This window comes from Uranotaenia lowii, chromosome 2 (assembly GCF_029784155.1).
Source record: "Uranotaenia lowii strain MFRU-FL chromosome 2, ASM2978415v1, whole genome shotgun sequence".
Lineage (NCBI taxonomy): Eukaryota > Metazoa > Arthropoda > Insecta > Diptera > Culicidae > Uranotaenia > Uranotaenia lowii.
Window position 1 is genome coordinate 313,030,193 of NC_073692.1, and position 22,871 is coordinate 313,053,063.

General features: G+C 34.2%; 1 protein-coding gene across 2 annotated transcripts; it reads left to right on the plus strand.

Moving 5' to 3' along the window:
* The first annotated feature begins 224 nt into the window (after nt 1–224).
* On the plus strand, nt 225–21,717 carry LOC129748647 (elongation of very long chain fatty acids protein 4-like). 2 transcript variants are annotated; one of them, XM_055743317.1, is made up of 6 exons: nt 225–974; nt 13,134–13,349; nt 13,428–13,590; nt 14,175–14,346; nt 20,947–21,074; nt 21,147–21,717. In XM_055743317.1, the coding sequence occupies exons 2-6, from the start codon at nt 13,168–13,170 to the stop codon at nt 21,363–21,365; spliced, it is 864 nt and encodes a 287-aa protein (XP_055599292.1). In that variant the 5' UTR covers nt 225–974; nt 13,134–13,167; the 3' UTR covers nt 21,366–21,717. The 2 variants fall into 2 exon arrangements, with proteins under 2 accessions (XP_055599292.1, XP_055599293.1); XM_055743318.1 differs by lacking the exon at nt 225–974 and having other exon boundaries at nt 13,249–13,356.
* Nucleotides 21,718–22,871: the final 1,154 nt, after the last annotated feature.

Consider the following 22,871-nt stretch of genomic DNA (forward strand, 5'->3'; position numbering starts at 1 on the left):
CCGCGAGTGCGCCATCAACATCTTTTTTCGTCAAGTTCGAACAGTTCTCGTCTCACACCATCATTAGGCCGGGAGAATCAACAGAAGCCGCCCAGTGCGACCGTGTACAGGTGACTTAAGCATCGAGAGTCAAGTCGCGCCGCACGTTTTACAACCAATTACAACAACAGCAAAATCCGCGACACCAGCGGATTTTTCTTACCTTTTTCGCGGCTGCCGTCCAGCAGGGAACATCCATTGTCCGTTGAACCGTTGAGCAGTGCACATTGTCCAGACTCAGCCTCAGATTCTTTCGGAAAATTTCTATTTTGATTTTAACTATTCACATCTTTTAGTAATTGAAGTCTTCCACACGTGATTTACAAAACGAAATCCAATATTCAAATTTAAGAAAAAAAAACAACAAAAATCAAAATTTAAATCATCTACATTTTAACTTAAAGCACCCTGTGAAAAGAAAAAAAAAACCAATTTGAAGCCCAGCCTAAAAACAGTGAAGTAAAACGACAAACTGTGTCAGTTTGTTGAAAGTGCAAGAACAAACAAAAATCGTGAAGCCTTCGGCGGTGGCGGCGCATGAATTTTAAACCCAAATCCATCGTACTAGTGAAGTGCAGTTCGGACGGAATTTTTCGATAGGATTAAATGAAAATAAATTACACTTAAATATCGACTGAGGGAAAAGAAGATCCCTCAAGACGGGCGTAAATATTTGGAAAATTTTGCCAAGGAAAAAGAACACGAAGCAATTCTATCTTTTTGCTGCAAGAGCCTCGGTTCTTCTGCTGAACAAGCAAAAAAGTATAACGCGGAAGGAAATTTCATATTCGTTATCGGATGATAAAGTGAAACTGAAGCAGTGCTTACCTGAAAATTGGTCAAACTAAAGATCTGTAGAGATAATAATTATGAACTAAGTGATTCAACGAACTTAATCTGGGATTGTGATATACTATTAAGGATATAATATTAAGGTAAGAATGATATTCAAAAAATGTTAAATAGTTATATTAAGCATGAAAAATATTCCACATTTGATCCTTGCGTTTGGAAAAGGTACAATTAGAAGATATAACCAACATTTAAAAAGAAAAAAATTGATAAGTTAAAATCATGTCTTTATTTGAAGTATGAACTTCATTTCATTTACAACTCAAGACAAGTCCAGTCATTTACATTTTTTAAACATTTTTTTCTTAATCACATCTTGAATTTAAAATTCGTGGTTTCTTGATGATCTTGAAATTGATTAAAATTGATGTGATGACGTTGAATTAAGAATGGAACCACCATCATGTTAAAAATTAAATTCAAGAATTGCTGAGCCTTCAAGAAGCGCTGAAAGTATTAAAAGATGTGAAACACAATTACTTAGTTGAAATTGAGAAGCGAGCCTAAACTACAAAGAACACGAACCTAAGAGAAAACATAATCTAGAAAAACAATGAAGTTTTAATCATTATTTGAGGCGCCAGAGTCAAAAATACAAAACTGATTCTAATATGTGTTATTTGCCTACTTGGATGAATAATTCTACTTAATCAACGCAACCGAAAGATTCCCTTAAATTCAACCACGGTTTAAGAAAAGTTCAGATATCGGTATTTTTATACCAACTTACTATCTTCTTCAGTGAAACGAAATCTTTACGAAATTGCTCACTAAAGAAGATAGTAAGTTGGTATCGAAATACCGGTATCTGAGCTTTTCTTATGCCGTGGTTGAATCAAAGGGAATCTTCCGATTGCTTTGATTCAACAAAGCTGATCAATTTTGAGTTAAAATCGCCTTCAAATTTCCACAGATGGCTATGACGAAGTATCTTAGTAAATAAAATATTGTTCTAGTAATATCATGCAATGCATTTAAAACTGACTAGATATTTCTATTTGTTTTTGAAACCACTGAATTTTCCTTTTGACAATTTTTTTTGTGGTGTTCTTAGACACCAAAAAGCATAGAATTAATTCAAAATGGACGTTGGGACTTTACACACGTTTCAAGACTTAGCTTGTACATTTGTTAATCTGTGATATTTCAAACTTTCGTAAAAAAGCTAGTATAACCTATGAATTCATTATTCATGGAATTTTGATAATTCTTCGTACCGTCAATCGGAGCATCATGCAACAGCAGAGTTAGATGCAACATTTGTATACCACAACACTCATTTAATTTTTATTTTAATATAATGTAACCAAGTTATCATTTAACGGATGACATAGTTTCTCATGTCGTAGGAAAGTTTTTTAAAGTTTTTTATTCTCATAGAAAATTTAAGAAAAACGAGCAATACATTTACAAGTTTCTACATTTTTCGATGCCGTAACTGACCTGAATGACTTACAAGGTTATAGGGCCATTAATAAATATTATTATTATTAATCGATGCCGTAAAAAACCTTACCCAATATTTATGACGAATTGGTTTAATTATATCACCTACAAACTTTATATTACTTCTATCATGGCCGTATGAACGGGGGTGGGGAGTTGGGGATTAACCCATCCCCCTCCCCATGAGGGTCCAAAAAATGTTAAGCAAAATGTTCTTCTCTAAACTCAAAAATTTTAAATTCTTATCCAAAATTTGATGAACGAGTAAAGTGAATCAAGAGTAACAATCGCGACTCAGAGCTAAGGCCAAAACCTCGCAATCTTATTTTCTTATCTTTTTGATTTTTGAAGAATTCGAAAAAAGGGGTAGGCCTTGGTCTAGTGCAGTCGCGTTTGTTTTTTCTGCGTACAATTTTGTCGTTTTTCTGTCGGTCGAAAATTTTCTTCTGGAGAAGATATTTCAAAAATAAATTCGAAAAATGTGATACAATTCTGATTTGTGTTGGAATGACCTCAAGTGAAGTGAAAAAAACGTGAATAGATTCGATCGATTAGTTTTCTACGTGAAAACAATGTTTTTCGAGTGATGGAGCTAGGGCTGATGCTGGACCCTCCGGACTAGTATTGGGGTAGAGTGGAACTTCGAGAAGGATCCGGTTTGATAATAAGCTAAGTGTTTTTCTATGTTATTTTTCCCTAAACTTATTGATTCAGTTGGCATTTTTACTATTATTATTGCTACTAGTTCATGATTGAAACGAAGTTTTCGAACTATTTATCGGGAGCAGATTAAATTATTTCATGAGAAAATTGTTATTGGTATATTTTACAAAAACTTGTGTACGAGACTAATTTTAAAGCCGTAGGTTCAGGCGTTTTCACAGAACACTCTAGAATGTATGCAAAACATATAGGATAAACTTAAATTTACGATTTTTTTTTCGTACGGCTGGAGATTTCAGCTACTGTGGATTATGGAAATTTTATATTAATAATTTTGATCACTTAAAAAGTTTAGTGCTAGAGGTAAAATATATTGGTTCCATGATCCAATGAAGAAATGTTAATGGATGTATAATTTTTGCAATTTTTGATATTTGTTTTTAACAAATCTTTTGTTTAATTACTAGGCATATAAAAGAAAAGATAATTTATTATTTTCAAAGCTGTAGGTAAAGCAGAATAAATTTTAATCACTTTGAGTTTGTCTGTGAAATTTTTAAAACGAATTAAAAAGCTGAATATATTACTCGAATTGGTGGTTAAAAATCTAAAAGGTATTCAAAAGTATTGATTATTCAAAACATTACTTAGTGCTCTTTAAGCAATGAAACTAAGATTTTTAAATGTGAGGCAAAGAAGAGCGAACAAGAGTTTTCAAAAAGGGAATAATCATAGAAAAACTATTTGGAAAAATTTGTGTCTAAATATTTTAATGTACTTCATTTTTATTTTCAATAACATTCCGTCTTCAACCATTTAAGCCCTTTTGCAAACTCTTGCTTCAACGGGGATCACGGTTAGAACAAAAAGAGCTAGTTTATCAAGGGAGAAATTTGAATGGTATTGATTTGCCTTCAATATTTAACTCGATCCATTTTCATTGGACATTTATCAAATGCCTCATAGGTATAGGAGTTTCCTTAGGAAACGTGTGGGAAAATCACGATCGCACCATTTACCAATAGGGTTCCTGATCTTTACCTTTCACAAACAAACACAACTCCTTTCTTGGATACTTGAATATGGATACGCAGACGTATAGACGGTTTCCATAGTTGGTGATACTAGCTTGTCTTTGGTTCTGACTATTTAAAAAAAAAATTTTGTTGTATGCAAAGTAGTAAAGAGTAAAGAGTATCTTACTAACAATCCTTCCCTTCTCCCCATAGACTACTAGGACGTGGCTGGCGCCGTTATTAATCATTTATAGAATAGGAGAGCATGAGTTTTGTACATTGATAATGTAGTGCTAATCCCAAGTACCATTCTTTTGGACTTTGTGCAAAATTGATGACCTCGATTAATCACGGAGTAGCAACCATTGGCGACGTGGAACTTGTTCTGCTTAGCCACGCCAGTGATCATGGAATTCGAAATGTATAGTTTGAAATCAAATGAAAAAAAAATACGAAGTTCTTCTAGAATCGATTTTAATTTTAAAAAAAAATCTGTAAATGAAGCATTTCGAGATCAATGATTAAAGGTGGATGTGAGTAGTCAATAAAACTAAGCTAAGCTGATTTGAATTGAAGAATTCCTAAATTTGCCTGGATATGGTTCAGATTTTGATTTGTAAACTTTAAAATCCAATGCCCGGTTTTGTGAGGTTTTCAGATAAAATAGCCCGGATTTGCCCTGCCCGGTAAAGCGCGGAAAAATATGTGGTAAGATTAGGATCGAAATATTTCCGATGTTCTTGTTTTTTTAATCAAAATTTGTTGCCTATGACCGAATTGTGGAATCTGTATCCATATTATTATTCATGATTTTCAGTTCGGTTCATCATTAGGAGAAATTCCTGAATGTTAAAAGAAAATATATAAAATAACAAACATTTTAAGGATTTGAATTTAAAATTTTAACTATTAATTCTAATACAGAATTGAAACCGTCGAAAGTTCCAGAATAATGATCCAGAATTGAAATATCAGAAATTCATCATTCAGAATTCTCATTGAGATTCACACGTTGAATTACAAACAAATAATTGAAGAAAAAAATCATATAGAAAATCAAAGATTCAAAATTTAAATAACAGATTTCTGGTTAAGAATAGTTTTCAGGAATTTTTATTTGGAATTAAGATTCAGAAATCGGTTTCAAATTAGAATTCTAAATTTTTATTCAGTTTCAAAAGTCAAAATTCAGATACGGAATTAAAATTCAAAATTTCCCAAAACAAAACACAAAACAGGTCTCGAATTGCGGATTAGAAGTCGGCTGAAGGAGTCGTCCATACCCAACTTTAATGTTTTTGCGATATTGACGTTATTCTACATTGGATTGAGATGAAAATGGCCGCATAGGAGTTTTTAGGGACGCTCTTTTGCTTTCAGGTTTCAAATCTTGACTCAGGGGTCGGCAAAAGGGATTATTATCTGTTCACTGTTTTTACGATATTCTCTTGATTGAGCATAGAAATGTAATGAAAATATACACATGGGAATTTAACAGAAAAGATAATTGATTTCAGGTGTCAAGTTTTGAATCGTGGTCAAAAAAAAAGGCCGTCCATGTTAGTTTCTCACTGTTTTCGCGATATTGTCGTGATCATGCATCGGATTGAGATGAAAATGTTCAGATGATGGTTATAAACTATGAGCAATTGACTCGGCGAAAGGGGTGTCTATATTCACTGTTCACTGTTTTCAAGTTCCTGACGTTATTTTACATATAATTTGAAAAGAAAAAATGGCACAAGAGAGTTTTGAGGAACGTAAAATTGGTTTCAATTATCGAATTTCAGGCCATGGGACAGAAAAAGTTTCATCGAATGTTCAGTGTTTTTTGCAATTATTTTTGTTGGAAGCAGTTAATTGATACCAATTTAAGTGTGTCAAGCAAAAGAGTCGTGCACATAAACAAATAGTACATGTTTCTGCCTAGTTGTTAATAAAATAACTTGTACTTAATCTTCAGGCTCAGAATTCACTGGAAATATATTTTATTGGTTTGTTGTTTAACATTATTTATATTGTAGATACTTCAAAAACTAAGATGAAATTCTAAAATCTGAGTTCATAGATTTTACAAGTGGTGAACATAAATCTGAGTTGAACTCTAATTGAATTTTTTTTCAATGCAGCACTGTAAAATTTAATTTGATGAAAATCAAAAATTACTGCAATTGGTGCTTTATGCGTTATGAAATCACAAATATAACAAAAGCTAAATATTTTCAATCGTTTTCATTCGATTTTTCATTAAAAACGAAGTTTGTTGCAACTTACCCCTAGTAGGGTGAAAATCGGTTTTGTGAATTCAAAAATAACTGGTAAAACCAATAATTTTTCTGACTACTTCAATTAGTTGTCCCATCAACCTTAAAACTTTTGATGCACAAGCGGTACGAATATCTGTGGGCATTAAATTTTTAGAAGCCATTGAAGTTGAAAAGTGCTGCATGATGCCTCAGTTGACGGTATTAATTATGTTTAAGAAGCGCTTTTCTCAAGTTGATGAAATAAGATTTTATAGGTAAACTAGCTGATCCCATGCGAACTCCGTTTCGCTTTCACCTTGGAATATGTCATGAACAGTTGATATGAAAGTTAATCGAAAAGCATTTTTCAGATGCACTTCCGAATTCATTGTTTAACCTCTTTCGGTGGCTTCTATTACTTTGATAACTGAAATCGATTGCTCTTTCCTCAAAACACCCGTTTGCAAATTTTCAAAGCAATCCATTGCATAATAACGTCAATATTGCTAAAAACAGTGAAAAATTAGGGCTTGTGATATAGCTCAGTTGGCAAGTCTGTTGTCTCCTGAGCCGATGTCCGCGAGTTCGAGCCCAAGAGTAAATATCGAACACAGTTGTACCGGATAAGTTTTTCAATATTTGTCCGCCAACTGGAACGTTGATAAAGTCGCGAATGCCACAAAGATGGTAAAGCGACTATAATCGCTAAAAAAAAAGTGAAAAATTAATTAATATGGATGACCCTTTTCGTCGATCCCTGGCAAAACATTTGACATCTGAAATCGATTGCCCGTCCCTGAAAACTATCGTTGGCAAATTTTCATCCCAATCCGATGTATGATAACAAAGATATTGCAAAAATATTGAAAGGTTAATATGAACGACCCCTTTTGCCGGCCCCTTACAGTGAATTTGACACCTCAAATCGATCGCACGTCACTCAAAACTATCGTGTATCAATTTTCATCTAATTACAATGTATTATAAAGTCAACATCGCCAAAACAGCCAGCCAAGACAGCTGCAAAAAATGACTTTGCTCCCAAATGTTCTTAGGATGTCTGTCAGGTCACCAAGCATCAATGTTAAATTTTTTATTATTTGGTTGATTCCTGAGTTAGCGCAACGCGTTTCAATTTTGTATGGAAGAAGAAATTTTTGCACATGAGGTCATCCAGAAAATTCAAATAAGCTTGAAATGAAGTTGGTCTTTGATTTTTGGGTTTTACTATTCTTAAGCTTCATTTTTTCTAACATGACAATCAGCTAAGCATTCCAAGAAAGAAGTTATAACAAGTTCAAAATAAAAAATCTAAATCCATTGAAAAATATTAAAAAAATGGCAGACTTTGCTTGCTAGAGCTTTCAATAATTTCATGAAATGTTTTTGCAAAGGTTATATAAATCAATGAATTTCCTGACTATGGAAAGCGATTTTTTGAGATTTTTTATTCTCATTCTCATCATGGTTATACAGCTTAAAAATAAGCAGTCAAAAACGCTAAAAATTAAAAAAAAATGGAAAAGACAAATTTGGTATAACATTAAATATCTTTTCCCTGGGTACAATTTTGGTTTGGGCATTGTTCACATGAATTGTACTGGAAGAACAAAGAAATAGTATTCATCCAAAGTAATATTTTTTGGAACTTTCAGTACATCTCTGGCGATTTTTGACAAATTTTGTTTTTCCATACAAAATTTAAACTCGTTGCGCTAATTCAGGACTGAGTGGATTAGCTTCCAAAATTTTCATTCCTATTTTTGGAAGCAAAAACAACAACAAAAATTATGGGAAGTGTAAAAATTTAAGAATTTGAATTTTCCATACAAAGCTTGCAGCGGTGTAGTATTTATCATCATGTGCTTATCAGTAGTCTTCAGACATTTTTATTGGCTTTTGCTGACTGGCTAGTAATTGAATTTAAAGTTCGAAGCCTTAAATGAAATTGGAAAATGGTTTCTAAATGAAAAAAAAACAATATTACGTTTCTGTCAATAGTATTGCACCTATCCCTATAAAATAAAACAATGAACCTTAAATTTCGAGGAAAATGTAAGCAACATTTGGAAAAGGTACCGTCATGAAGTATTAATTATTTCCGTATATGGTAACTAACAATCTATCGAAGGAAAAATTCGAAAAATGAATTCAATTTGAGAAAAGCTACGCGGGCCGCACAAACAAGTCTCGAGGGTCGCAAGCAGCCAACGGGCTCCGTTTTTATTTTAAATTTATGTACAATTGAAAATTTGAAAGCAATGACACGATCTAAAAGTTAAAGACTCGAGGCATATCCAGCATGTTTAACAATTTTTTAACGATGTAACTCTCATCGTAATCTCAAATCGTTAGTTGTTAAGTCATAGCTTTTCGAATTTTTAGGACTGACCATTTCTGGACCTTGGTATTTTGAATGTTAAAGGGCTAAAATTAGTTGCAATATTAAACTTCAACAAAAATGGTTTTGTTCGTCCGAATACTTAGTATTATTGCAACACTTTCATTGACCATATCATGGACACTGAAATGTGTAAACATAACTTAGAAACGGATATACCCAAATTGTGACTTGATTAATTTGAAATTTTCCATTGTGTTTCCTTCAGAGATCACGAGTATTTATTCGTAAACGATTCCAGGATCTTTATTAAATAACCCTCCCTGGAATGTCACCCAGCAGAACGTGTAACAAATTACCATGAGGCAGCCTCTGCCGCTTTTATTCGTTCATACATTTTCAGTAAAATGTAATTAAAACTTTGATAACCATGGATTATTGACTGAATAAGTGTGGTTTCGTCGTATTGTGCACAGACTCGTTCCGGTCCCTAAGTGAGGGTTGGCGTATGGAAATTATCAACTTGACCAAATCACGTTAGTGTTTTTAGCGCCCGACCTAGAGAGTTCCAGCTAGGGTTATCTTTCTCATAAGGGGAGTCGCGAAGGAGGTTCGTGTCTTTTTGGGGTGACCCTTGATAGGAGACCGGTGTGTTGTCGTAATTACAATAGCTTCTTGATCGATCAATTCCGTGAAATGATTGATTTGAAGCTACAAATATCAATTACCTACGTCAGTGAGTTCTGTATGGTTATACTGATGATGATTGATGAGGAGGGTGGTTGATAAGGCCATCGAACTTATATAATCAGTCACAAATGCGTAAAATTTTAGCATTTATTAGCTCTTCTAAATGATTGTGGTGTGCTATTAGCATAATGGGAATATATCTCAGTATTCTAGGTATACCATTACACATTGCACGTTCTGAGTTATTGTACATACACACACTAAAATTGGCAACTATGTCTTCGCTAGTTTTGAAGTTACACACGCAAATATTTTTTATTTCAAAGGAAAGTATTGCTAAAACCAGCAAAAATTTGTTTTGATTTTGGAATAACTAAACATTTTATTAGTTTAACTGCATTTTCCTTTGTTTCAAGAAATTTTACTTTTGAATAATCTTTGATTCAAAATATTAATGCTTTGATACGAAAATTTGATGATTTAAAGATATTTTCTTTTGCCACAGCATTTATTCATTGAACCATTATCTTTTATTCCAATTGGAAGAAATGTTTTCTGTTGTTCCGAAATTCCTATTAGGAGTTTTAAAAAATAAATAGAAAGAATTTGAAATCTTAAATTTATTTTTATTTACAAAGAGATGAAACACAAAATGGTTCATTATAATTTTCGTCGACCTGACCGCTGGATTTAGAGCGGTTTCGTCTTTCCCAGCTTTCACCCCGGTTGATGCATGTGAAGCGAAATACTGTTTTCTAAACTCAAAATTTCAAAGTTTTAATCCAATTTAGATGAACGACCAAAATGATCCAAGAGTAACGATCTCGACTCAAAACTAAAACAAAAACCTCGATACCTTATCCCAGGTCAACAATTTGACTACAGTTTTTCGAACATTTCCTCACTTGTTGATAGAAATTAAGTACCGAATACTGAATTTCAATAAGATTAGGCTTGTCAGATTGCCCAAACTTTGCCCGCATTTTTCCACTTTATTTGCAAAAGCAAACAAATATTTAGCCATTTGAATTATGATTATAATTATAATGGCATGTTCGGCGGAATGAAAAACTAGAGCGAATTTTATTTTATAGAAATTTGAAGGAAAGGTATAATCATAAAAATTACGGCGATTAAAATCATATAACAAACAATCATTGGCAAAAAGAAAAAAATACAACTAGAAAATACGGTTCAAAAGTTGACACTTGGCCAAAAGTACGAACGCAGAATAGATAAAATGTGAAAAACGAAAAAATCGACAAGTAGCAACTATTCGCAGCGAGAATCTGAAAAATGGCAACGTCGCTAGAACTGTTCTCGCATGAGGAAAGCTCAGTAGGCCCATGGGTTGTTGGCTATACATGGGAATTCTCTTTCTGAGTTTCTCATGTACCTATAGTTAGCTAGTGTAGAGCAAAGGCGGGACAATTCATTGGAGCTTTTCATCAACACGCCCTCTAGCCTAAAATATCAACACCTATCAAGCTTTCTCCTATTGGCGCACTAATGCCTGCCTATCCACCTTTCCTTAAAATTTCTATAAAATAAAATTCTCTCTAGTTTTTCATTGCGCCGAACATGCCATTAAAATTATAATCATAAGAATTACGGCGATTTAAATCATATAACATCCTCTGATTAAAGATAACTTTCTTAATACTGAAAGTAATGTTTTCAGAGTTCGTTCATGCAAATGGATCATGAATGAAAAAATACGGAGAAAAATCCTTTTAAAAAAGAAAAAAGATTTCACAGTTGCCTAACAACTGATTTAGGAAGTTTTCATCTTTATATTATCTTTTATTATGAAAATTTAAAATAAAAGAAAAACAAACGATTAAATAAAAAAGGCCAAACTTCGATATATAGTTAAGCTTATTAGTATTTTAAAAACCTTTTATTGGATTATCCTAAATACGTATATTCGGCGTTGTCAAACTATTAATAGCCTTTTCAAATTGATTTTATTTTCTTTTTTAAACAAACCCTTTAATATTAAGATTCAGTGCTTCAAAAATCAGTTTTGAAATTCTTGGCACCGTGAAAAAGATAAATTTTCTAGACCTGTGAAATTGATAATTAAAATTTTGGTTCAATTTTGTGTACTACTCTTCAAATCTCAGAATTAAGATTTAGATTTGAAACCAAATTCTAAATTATAAATTCCAATATTTTTTTTAAATATTCATCAGAACTTCCGAGAACTTCTATCTGATTCAAAGAACAATGTTAAGTACATAAAACTAAAATCTCTCATCAGTGCTTGGATTCACAAACTAAACTAAACATCTAAATTATTAAATTCAATTGGCGAGTTTTCGAAAAATCAAAAAGATCAAATCAAAGTGGCTAATGAAAATGAAAATTTTAAACTTTAAAGAATATGAAACTAGATTAAAAAGTTGATTTCGATGTCTTTGAATTTTGAATACGATGTTAAACGATCCTTTTTCTAATCATACAGAAATTGTAAACTATTGTTTTAAGATTGAAATTAACACGTTCGTCGCCTAGCGTGTAACCCACTCAAAAAATGTCCAACTTTGAAAATCAATAGGAAGAACAGAAGATAATATGGTTATAATCCGAAATAATTTTGAATAAAAATTATATCTCCATGTTTCTATTATGACTTTTTAAATTTAGTCGTATTTTGCGTCACCCACTCTTGCGCATAGAACAAGTTCAGAAAAGTTAAATATACGCCCATCATCTTCTTAAGCATGGGTGACCAAAATTTTCAACAGGCGGGCCAAATTTCAGAAATAAGATTGACTGGCGGGCTAAAAAAAACAAATTGTTCTAGAGTACTCAAAGAAATAAAAAAAATAACAGATTTTTTAAAACGCTAGAAAAAACATATGCTCAGGTCACATCAAGTATAATTAGATTTATCTTCATGAATCATTTTTGTTGCTTGCATATATGTATTAGGGTATAAGTTAAAAAAAATATCCATTTTGATTAAAAACTGCCAAACCATTCTCCATGTTTTGAATTATTCTTAGTGATTTTTTCGCGTGTTGAAAATAATATTCGCATACTTTTACGTTCAAAAGAATTCCAAATGTTGGAAAAATGTATGTAAAATGTTCAAACTCAACAATTTAAAAGCACGTTTTCTCGAAAAAAGTTGTTATACACTTATTCCCTTTTTGACTTATATCAATTCAAAGAGATTTTCAGATCTTTATTTTGCATTTAGTTAGTGTAGATTAAGATATATTTATCCAAATGATATATGCAAACCAAGAAAAACGTTTAATTCTTAGAACATAGTTCACAATTTTCTTTTATTTTCAGAATTTCGATTTGCTATCGAAATTTCGAAATAAAGCTATTGGACTTTTGTTTGCTCAGTTATTTCTTGGAATGCGAAAAATTAAAATACGAGATTTAAGCAATTTCAAAGCTTACCATTTCTATCGACAAATTAACTAAGAATTTTATTATTAAATGTTATGTCTGTAAAAATAATTTAAGAACAGTGTGAATATTTTTTGTTCATAACAAAAAAATAATAACGGGGGAGATCGAGGTGGTTGCCTGAAAAATGACCCAATTTTAATATCATAGAAACTTGTCTTAGAATTTTGAGGCCAGATTACCGGATTGCAGATTTTTATGTCGAAAACACAAAATTTTAAAGGCAACCTTCCTTAGAACGGTGGGTATTTATGTGGGTTTTGGTGATTGTTTAAAATTACAATTATGGTTACATTTTAACATAAAAATTGTTACTGGCAGGATCGTTAAAAGCCTGATGAGATAAATTAAGAAATAAAATTACCAAATTAAAATTTATAATTTTATCTAACTTGCTCACTTCTATTGCAGCTCTCTATCTACCCAGGGGTGTTCATCAAACAAAATGGCCAACAACATATCGGACAGCATACCGTTCTATGACGTGTTTGGCTACTACGAATGGACCCTCACACTGGCCGATCCCCGAACGAAAGGATGGCCCCTGGTGGACTCCCCGGTTCCGACCTTCCTCTGCGTTTGCGCCTACCTGTTCATCGTCTGGATCGGACCCAAACTCATGAGGGAGTATGTAGTGAGCGATCGAAGTTTGACGTCTGAAATCAGTTGTGTTAATCTACTAAATTTCGATTTTTTTCTTTTCAGTCGAAAACCCTTCGATCTCAATGCTATTCTGATACCTTACAATCTAGTGATGGCACTGCTCAATCTGTACATATGCCTTCAGCTCTTCATTGGTTCTACGCTGTTGAGGTACAGCTATATTTGCGAACCCTGCAGACAAAACTTTAGCGCTTCGGAAATGAGGGTAAGTTGACATCCCAGGACACGACGCGGTGTGAAATGTGAAACCCCATCGAACTTGATGAATTGATGTATGTTTACATGTACCGGTTTCGTAATTGACAAAACAAAAAGGTTCGATTCATGACGGGTCTTTTTTCCCGATCGGTAGCCTTTACAAGTTCCTGGTACATGTTCAGTTGCCCTTTCAACCTGTAATAAACTTCCAGCCAAACAAAATGACAACGCTTGTCCTTTATGTCCTGTTGACCTCAACTTCAAGTTTATGATGAAACAAAAGACTCAATCGGAATTTACTGCCGACATATTTACTTCCCCATGCGCGGACAGCTTGTCAATGGGCTATCGATATCCAGTTAAAAACATGAAGGCTCCAACACGCGCAAAAGACACCCGAAAAAGAGGATCTTAATTTGTCATGTTCGATCGCTTACTTATGGCTGACGAGCCCTCATAAACTTTCGATTTCGTTTTAATTTCACTTTCCGCCAAACCGATAAGTCCGAACCAAGTTCGGGCGTAGAAAATTTCTGATGTTCATTAATTTCTCCCTTTTTTTTCCTCCCCAAACCCCATCACCACACGAAGATCGTCAGCGCCGTCTGGTGGTACTACTTCTCCAAGGTGCTGGAATTTACCGATACCTTCTTCTTCATCCTGCGCAAGAAGGACAACCAGTTGACGTTCCTGCACGTGTACCATCACAGTACGATGTTTTCGTTCTGGTGGATCGGCGTCAAGTGGGTCCCGAGTGGAAGCAGTAAGTATATCTAGCTGGGGATCGGAACCCTCTTCTTAGGGTTTTTTCGGTTAATATTAGGGGATTTCTACCGATCTCCAATTTTTTCCCAGAGAAAAATCTTGCGTTTTTAAATAATTTGTTCCGCAAAACTTTTACTACTTTTTACATGTTTTCAAAAGTTCCTGTTTTCCTTCGAAGTATGAATTGAGTGCAAAATTGTGTTTACTTTTGACTTTGGTGGCTGGTCTCATTTGCCTAAATCCTGCAGTTTATTGAAATTTATTAAATATTGCCAAAGCCTCCTTCTGGAGCACTGAGCAATAGGGTGTGTCTAATTGCAACTTTTCTCGAATTTTAAAAACCCTGTAGTTCCTTTTTCTCTCATAATGAACTATATAATTTTTGCAGATTTTTAATATGAGATTTAGGTATCTGGGTTTTAAATTGAAATAGTGTATAAAGAAAAACGCAAATTTTTTTTTCGGATAATGTCAATCTTTTAGTCTTGAATATTTTGTTCCCACGCATGACAAATGATGGAACTTGGAACTTTCTGGAAAATTCTTTGGCTATAACTTTGCCGAAGACCGCAAAGCGGTAGGAATAGCGAAAAAATAGTTATAACGCCTCAAACAGAGCATTCTTTTTCATCAAAAGAAACTAGCAGCTCTGACAGTGTTTCCGACTTATTTTCAGAAATATTATTTTAACAAGAAATTTATTGATTTTAAAATTCTGAAATGTTCTGATGAAAAGATCTACATTAAAGTTTCTATCATTCGCAAGAAAAAAAATTGGGTTGCTAGGAATCAAGAGCCACCAGATGCCATGATTTTGCAAAAAATAAACTTAAATCAGGTTAAACTGTCTTTTTTTCTTAAATTTTAATTGGGAACAAATATTGACTAACAATGCATTGATCAAATCACATTTTTAATTAATTAGGGCTACGTTTTTACAAAATTTCAAATCAAAACCCGGGTACGTTAAACTCATTATAAAAATCTGAAAAATTCTGTCGTTTGTTTTGGCCAAAAAGGAAACCTTGGGACTGCAGGCTTTTAGAAATTCTAAAAAAGTTGCAATTTAAACACCCTACTGATCAATCAATCAAAAACAAATATTCTCAGAGCAAATTCAGTGGTGTTTTGGAAAATGTGGTAGAAATTTTGACATTTTGAAAATTTTACCATGCAAAAATGTTTTCAAGATCTTGGGGCATTGAATTTTTTTACAACACTGTTTCTATTTCAGCCGTATGTGATAGAAATATTACTATTTTTGCATCACAGCATGCGAAAATACAACACGTGTTGTAAAAAAAACTAGAAGGCCACAGATCTTGAAAATGTTTTTACATGGCAAAATTTTCAAAATGTGCCGTAAGTGTCAAAATTTCAACCACCTTTTCCCAATACCAGTTAACTTGCTCTCATGGGATAGCTAACATTAACAGTCTGTAAATAAGTAGGACATAATGTAAATAGATTTTATGACTTCAAATTCAGTATCGAGCCGTTGACGCGATAGGACGTACCTATTTTACTTTTGCTGCGTGAACTTTTCTCTCGTTCGTCTGTTGTCACAAACACAGACACACCTAATGGGCAAGCGCCGGCGTTCGTCAGGCAAAGGCTCGAAATCAAACAGTCCTCCAACGGGGACGAAAAAAGCGAAAAGTGTTCCACCAAACGCTGTTCCCTCAAGAATTCAGACCGACATCTCTCAAGCAACACCGTCAACAAGTCGCGATGGTGCCTGCGCTCCTCGCTCGCTGGGGAACCAGAGCGTTATTACCGAAGCGGCCACTGTGGAAAATCAAAGTGAATTCGATGGGTTCGGAGAAGATGACGCCATTTTGGAACAACAACCAAAAAGCAAATCCAAACTGCCGCCGATCGTAGCCAGAAATATTTCGCTCGACAAACTGAAAAGCGTGCTGGAAATTAACCTCATCAAAGCCCAATTCAAATTTACGAGGATCGGAATCAAAATCGTGGTGCAAACCAAAGGCGAATTGGATCGCACTAAAACATGTCTGAAAAAGCTCAACACGGAATTCTTTTCTCATGACGTTCAGGAGGAAAAACCATTCAAGGCGGTGGTTCGAGGGCTACCTTCCATGGACAAGAAAATCATCGAGCAGGAACTTATCCAGCGCTACAAGCTTCAACCACTGGCCGTCCATATAATCTCCCGGAGGCAAGGAGGACAAGAATTCCGAGATTGCCTCTATCTAGTACACTTCCGTAGAGGCACCATCACCTTAAACGCATTGAAAGCAGTTCGCTCAATCTCCAGTGTCATCGTCTCCTGGGAAGTCTACCGGGGCTCGCATCGTGATGTGACACAATGCATGCGGTGTTTGAACTTCGGACACGGTATGCGCAACTGCCCCAAATCCTTCCGAATTTCCCCAGGTGAGTCAAAACAATCACCAAAATAGTGATATGTATTCTCCAGCAGAATTGGTCAGTATTTTCTTGGAGATGTCTGACAAATTAAGAAAATGCCGCACTCGGCAAGATCAAGTAGAAACATTAGGAGTCTTTATTATCCAATATGGACGCTAGCCAAATCCGCATTATCAATTGGAACGCTAGGTCAATTAAACCTAAAGTGATCGAATTTACCCAGTTCCTTATGGATAAAAAGATCAAAGTCGCCTTAATAACAGAAACTCATCTAAAACCCAACATTAAAATGACCATCCCCAACTATTCCATTGTTCGTTGCGACAGAGAAGGATCAAACGGGGGCGGGGTAGCAATTATCATCGAAAAGTCAGTTAAATTCCAATCTCTACCCCATTTCAATACACAAGTCATTGAGGCTATTGGAGTGGAATTAAACACGAACATGGGTAAATTAAGGCTCATCAGTGCTTACTTTGGAAGGCAAGCGAAGACTAGCGACGGAAGTGATCTGCTCTTTAAACAGGATTTGAAAAAGTTGGCTCATGTCAACTGTAAATATATCATCGGTACGGACCTAAATGCAAGACATCCTAGCTGGGGCAACACAAGAGCAAACTTTAACGGAAAATTGTTGATGGAGGATCTTCAACATGGTATTTATGCAGTTCATCATTCACCGTCTCCTACACATTTCCCACCAAGAGGCTCAGCTTCTACTTTGGATATATTCCTCTCGAATCTAACATCTGGTATAAGCGAAGCATCCACCATCAGAGAACTAGACTCCGACCACTTCCCTGTCAGCATCAGGGTAGGTGCCCTGGAAACTACAAGACCACCATTCACGCGAAGGAATTATCATCACGTCAATTGGGAGAGGCTTAATAGTACCATCGATGCCCGCCTCGATCCCAATCCGGCTATCAACTCCATCACCGGCGTAGAAGAAACGTTGGCCCATTTCATCGAAGTTATCCAAGCTGCAGTTGCTATAAACATCAAGGAAGTTCCAGTTAACATCAGTGTACTAGGTATAGATTCATTCACTAAACTTCTTATACGTAAAAGAAATATGTTTGTTCGTCAGTACCAAAGAACTAGGAATCCTTTTGTAAAAACTTACATAAATAGGCTGAGGAAAATAATCGCAAATCGCTTGTTTAGTCTAAAAAATAAGAACTTTAATGATGCTTTAGCTAAATTGAAAGATTATTCTAAGCCTTTTTGGAAATTGGCAAAAATTCTTAAAACTAAACCACAACCGATCCCTCACCTGAAATGTAATAATGAAATATTAATAACTCCAAATGAAAAGGCCAATGCTATAGCAAAAAATATTGTAAAATCACATGAAATAGGTCTTTCTATGTCTAGCCAAATGGAAAACACTGTAAACCAAACTATTGAAACTTTGAAAAATACTAATTGCTACCTTCCAAATGATAAAAGAATAACTGTTCAAGAAATGAAGTCAACTATTAAATGTATGAAAAATATGAAGGCACCTGGCGAAGACGGTATCATGAATATTGTACTAAAACACTTGAGCGACAATAGTCTAACACAATTGTGTAATATATTCAATAGCTGCTTAAATCTAAGCTACTTCCCCACGTGCTGGAAAAAATCGAAAGTAATTCCTATTTTGAAACCGGGCAAAGATCCGACAAGTGCAAAAAGTTACAGACCAATTAGTTTGTTGTCATCAATAAGTAAAGTCTTTGAAAAAGTCATTTTGTCTAGACTACAAATGCACATTGATCAAAACGACATCCTAATGAATGAACAATTTGGTTTCCGTAAAGGACATTCTACATCACATCAGTAGTTAACATGATCAAACGTAATAAATCATTGAGTTACTCCACAGCGATGGCCTTTGTTGACGTGGAGAAAGCCTTCGACAACGTCTGGACGAACGGCTTAGTGCATAAACTAGTAAGGTATAACTTTCCTACATATATTGTTAAAATCACACTGAACTATTTAACTGATAGGAAATTCCAAGTACATCTTCAAGGCGCTAAATCAGACGAATATGAAATGCAGGTGTTCCCCAAGGGAGCATACTTGGGCCGGTTCTTTATTCAATATTTACATCAGATATACCACCTCCGCATAACGGCCAACTATCCTTGTTTGCGGATGATACGGCTATCTCCGTAAAAGGTAGAAAAACTAATCAATTGGTTAAAAAGCTCCAAGATTGCCTCAATGTTTTTTGGAATATACAAATACTTGGAAGATAAAACTGAATACAGCGAAAACACAAATTATCTTGTTCCCACTAAACCAATCATGGAAACACAAACCACAAACCCATGTAATTCTTGAAAATAATCAACTACCATGGTCTACTTCTGTGAAGTATCTAGGACTTACAATCGATTATAAACTTCTGTTTAGTAGTCATGTAGAAAACACTAGAACCAAATGTTTGATTATGCTAAATAGATTGTACCCTCTCATAAATAAGAAATCTAAACTCAATTTGAAAAACAAATTAGCCATTTATAAACAAATTGTACTTCCAGTAATTGATTACTCAGCTCCTATCTGGGACACTTGCGCAAAAAGTCATTTAAAAAAGTTACAAACCATACAAAATAGATTTCTAAAAATTATATTGAATCTTATAAAAAGTACTAGAACTACCACAGTTCACGAAAAAGCAAATATGGACTTGCTGATAACAAGATTTATAAAAATCAAAGAAAAATTCATAGCTAAAACGAGAGTCTCAGAATATGCAACGATAAGAGATATATTTGACAATTGATTATCATAAGTTAGGTTAGGTATGTAGGTTTAGGATAATTATAAGCAAAAGCGGAAGCCAAGCTTCAAAACTATCATTTAAAAACTTTCATGTTGAAAACAAAAATTAATATTACATAAAAAAAAATCGAAGCTGAAATGTTACGACAACACATCTCTTGAAATGTAAAACAAATCCTTGTATTAAAATAACATAAATAAAGAAGATTTTAAGTAAGTAATGGCTTCAAAAAATATTTAAAACATAAAGAGACTGAGTAGGCTGTGGCCGAGCGAAGAGGTCGCGTTTTTTCTGTCATCCAAAAATTGAAGCAAATTTCAATAGTCCGGAAAATTGGCTAAGAAACGAAACTTTCGGGTAAAAAACTACCCCTTAAGCTTTTGTCTGGCGGGTCGCAGACTACTCTACATCTAGGATTAGCGTTTTGTTTGGCATTCTTGGTGAGCCCGTTCCTTTATTTTACTTTTCCATGTTTGTCCGCGTTGTCGTTCTACTATAGCCATGCAAAAGGGGATATTTTATAGATTAAACACAAATCCCCACTCTTTTTAAGTTTTGTTTAGATCACTTCAGATAAGACGATTTAATTTTACTGTTCATCCCTTATTTCTTTAAATCCTCCCGTGAAATGCGTTTTGCGTTACTCAGGGCAGTTCTTTTCATTAGAGATCAGATGAAAAAACAAACTTTTGAAACGCACAGCAAGATTTATCCCAGGCGGCAAATTTTGAATTGAATTTGAAAAAAAACAAAGTATTAATGGTATGTTTTATCCTTACTTAACCACATCTATTTTGAATTTTTCTTACTCATTTCAATATTGGATTTAAAGTTCGATATTTAAACAAAGCTGTGATTAAGTTTTTATTAAGAGTTATTCTGAATAATAATTGAATTTGATAGCTTTGAGACAAAGATTAAAAACATATTAGATAATTTATAGAACTTTTAGTTTCAAATTGAAATCAAGTCAATTAAAAGCTTTAAAAATGTTTATCAATAAAAAGTGTTTTTATAATTCTCAAATTCCAAAACCCTTGTTAAGCTTTTTTTTATAGTTGAATAATTGTTGAATTGAGTTAAATCTTAGATTCCGTTCTATAAACTAGGAAAATGGACAGGGATAAAAGAAAGGACAACAAGCTAGCAGTTTAAAAAATATACAAACGATGTTCGCTAAATATTCTAATTAATGCCTCTAAAACAGGAGAGGAGTTTCCTCAGGAAATATCTAGGAGCATAGCAGATGTAGGGAACTAACTTGCCTTACCCACTCTCACAAAACCTCTTCCTTGGATACTTAAATAAATATGGATTCGCAGACGTATAGATGGTTTCTATGGTTTCTATGGTTCTATGAATATGAATATTAATATGAATATGAATAACATTGTTTTTTTTAAATCTAAAATTACCCAACAGCATTCTTACCGGCAATGGTCAACTCCTTTATCCATGTATTGATGTACACTTACTACGGATTGTCTGCAGTCGGACCACATATGAACAAGTATCTCTGGTGGAAGAAATATCTTACGATCCTCCAACTGGTAAGTTTTAATTTGTGGCTAACCGATTTTTTTTCTGCAAATTGAAACAAAACCATTGTTTCCTAATTGCAGATTCAATTCTCCGTGGCCATGATGCTCGGAATAAACGGCATTGTAACGGGATGTGAGTTTCCGCTGTGGATGCACTACACCCTCATTGGCTACATGATATCGTTCATCCTGCTGTTCGGTAACTTCTACGCCCAAGCCTATCTAAGAGGGGAACCCATCAAGGAGCTGGAAATCAACGCAAACTGTCTGGACCTGCGAACACGCAACAAATCCGATTAAAAGCCGTCAGAACTGTATGGTTGACGAACATAAAAATGATGCTAACATTGGGATAACGCACCACTCCTCTAAATTGGTATCATCATGCTATCCTGAAGAAAAAACCAACTGCTGAAAAGGAATGAACCGGATTCCAGAACACCATTGAAATGCATTATGCAACGAAACGCACACGCGAATTTGTATTATAGAACCACCTTTAAAATGATGATAGGATATATTTTAGCATTATTTTCTGTTATTTTTAAAGAAGAGTTTTTTTTGTGTTTAAATAAAGGTTTTAATATTGTTGAAGGAAGGTTAACGAAAACCGGAGGAATGTAAAAAAACGATACTGATTGGTAACTTAAAATGCATTTTCTCAGTTACGAAACAATAGAACAATCGAAATCCTTAAACCTCAACCTTTTTATAATAACAAAAAAAAATAGAAATTTCCAGCCTTTAACACTAAACATACCGACACTTTGTATATACCTATTCATACCGCGAGCGGTCAAATGACGGCAAACACCGTTTTCGCTAAAACTCCCTTGTTCCTCAACCGATTTCTACCAAATTTATAGTTTTGAAAAGCTTATAACTCGACTCAAATATGTTTCTCAGACAATTTTCAGCTACAATCAATAACTTTAAAGTTATTTACAGTACAAGAAAAATTTTATGAAAAAACATGCTTCAGGACAAAGGTTGTAAATCAGTTATTAAGTGCTCGAAAAAAATTTCACTTAGTGCCTGAGAAAGCTGAAGTTAGAAGCTATATGTTGCACATATGGAAATTTTTTTTAAAAATTTTCTAAGATCATGGCCACAAAAAATGTAAAAAAGTTGTGTAAAACCCGTACTTTTCAATCAATCAACTGCCAAAGCTGTTCCTGTTACAGTAGAAAATGTTGAAAAAGTGAATTGAAAAGTAGACGTAATTTGTCACATTTTGGCATCTTTAGATTTTTAAAATACTAAATACATAATTTTTGACGGCTTTTCAAAGGTAGTTGTTTTTCGAACTTTTTATGAATCTGGATTTTCTGAGACAATCCCTACACCCAATTTCAGCTTTGCACTGGATTTTGAGTACGTTAACGTATAGTTTAGGCAATAAAACTATATGCAAAAGAAAGCAAATTTCATGCCAGTTCTAGTGATGTAACTGCATTGGCGGTGCAATGCCGTACAAAAATATAATAAATACCTATATTTCTGAAAGTAAAACTAGAAATTTTGATCTAATGCTTGTTTGTTTTTTCGTTTCTTTTCATCCGTTTTCGTGTGCAAAATAGCTTTGAGATATTACCACCCACTGCGCCCGTCTGCCAAGCAAGAATTTGTGCTGACTTCTCAAAATTCAGAAACTAGTTCACTGTTTTATTTATCATATTTTTGCCAAGCATTGCACCGCCAATGCAGTTACACCACTAGAACCGGTATGAAATTTGCTTTCTTTTGCATATAGTTTTATTGCCTAAACCTTACGTTAACGTACTCAAAATCCAGTGCAAAGCTGAG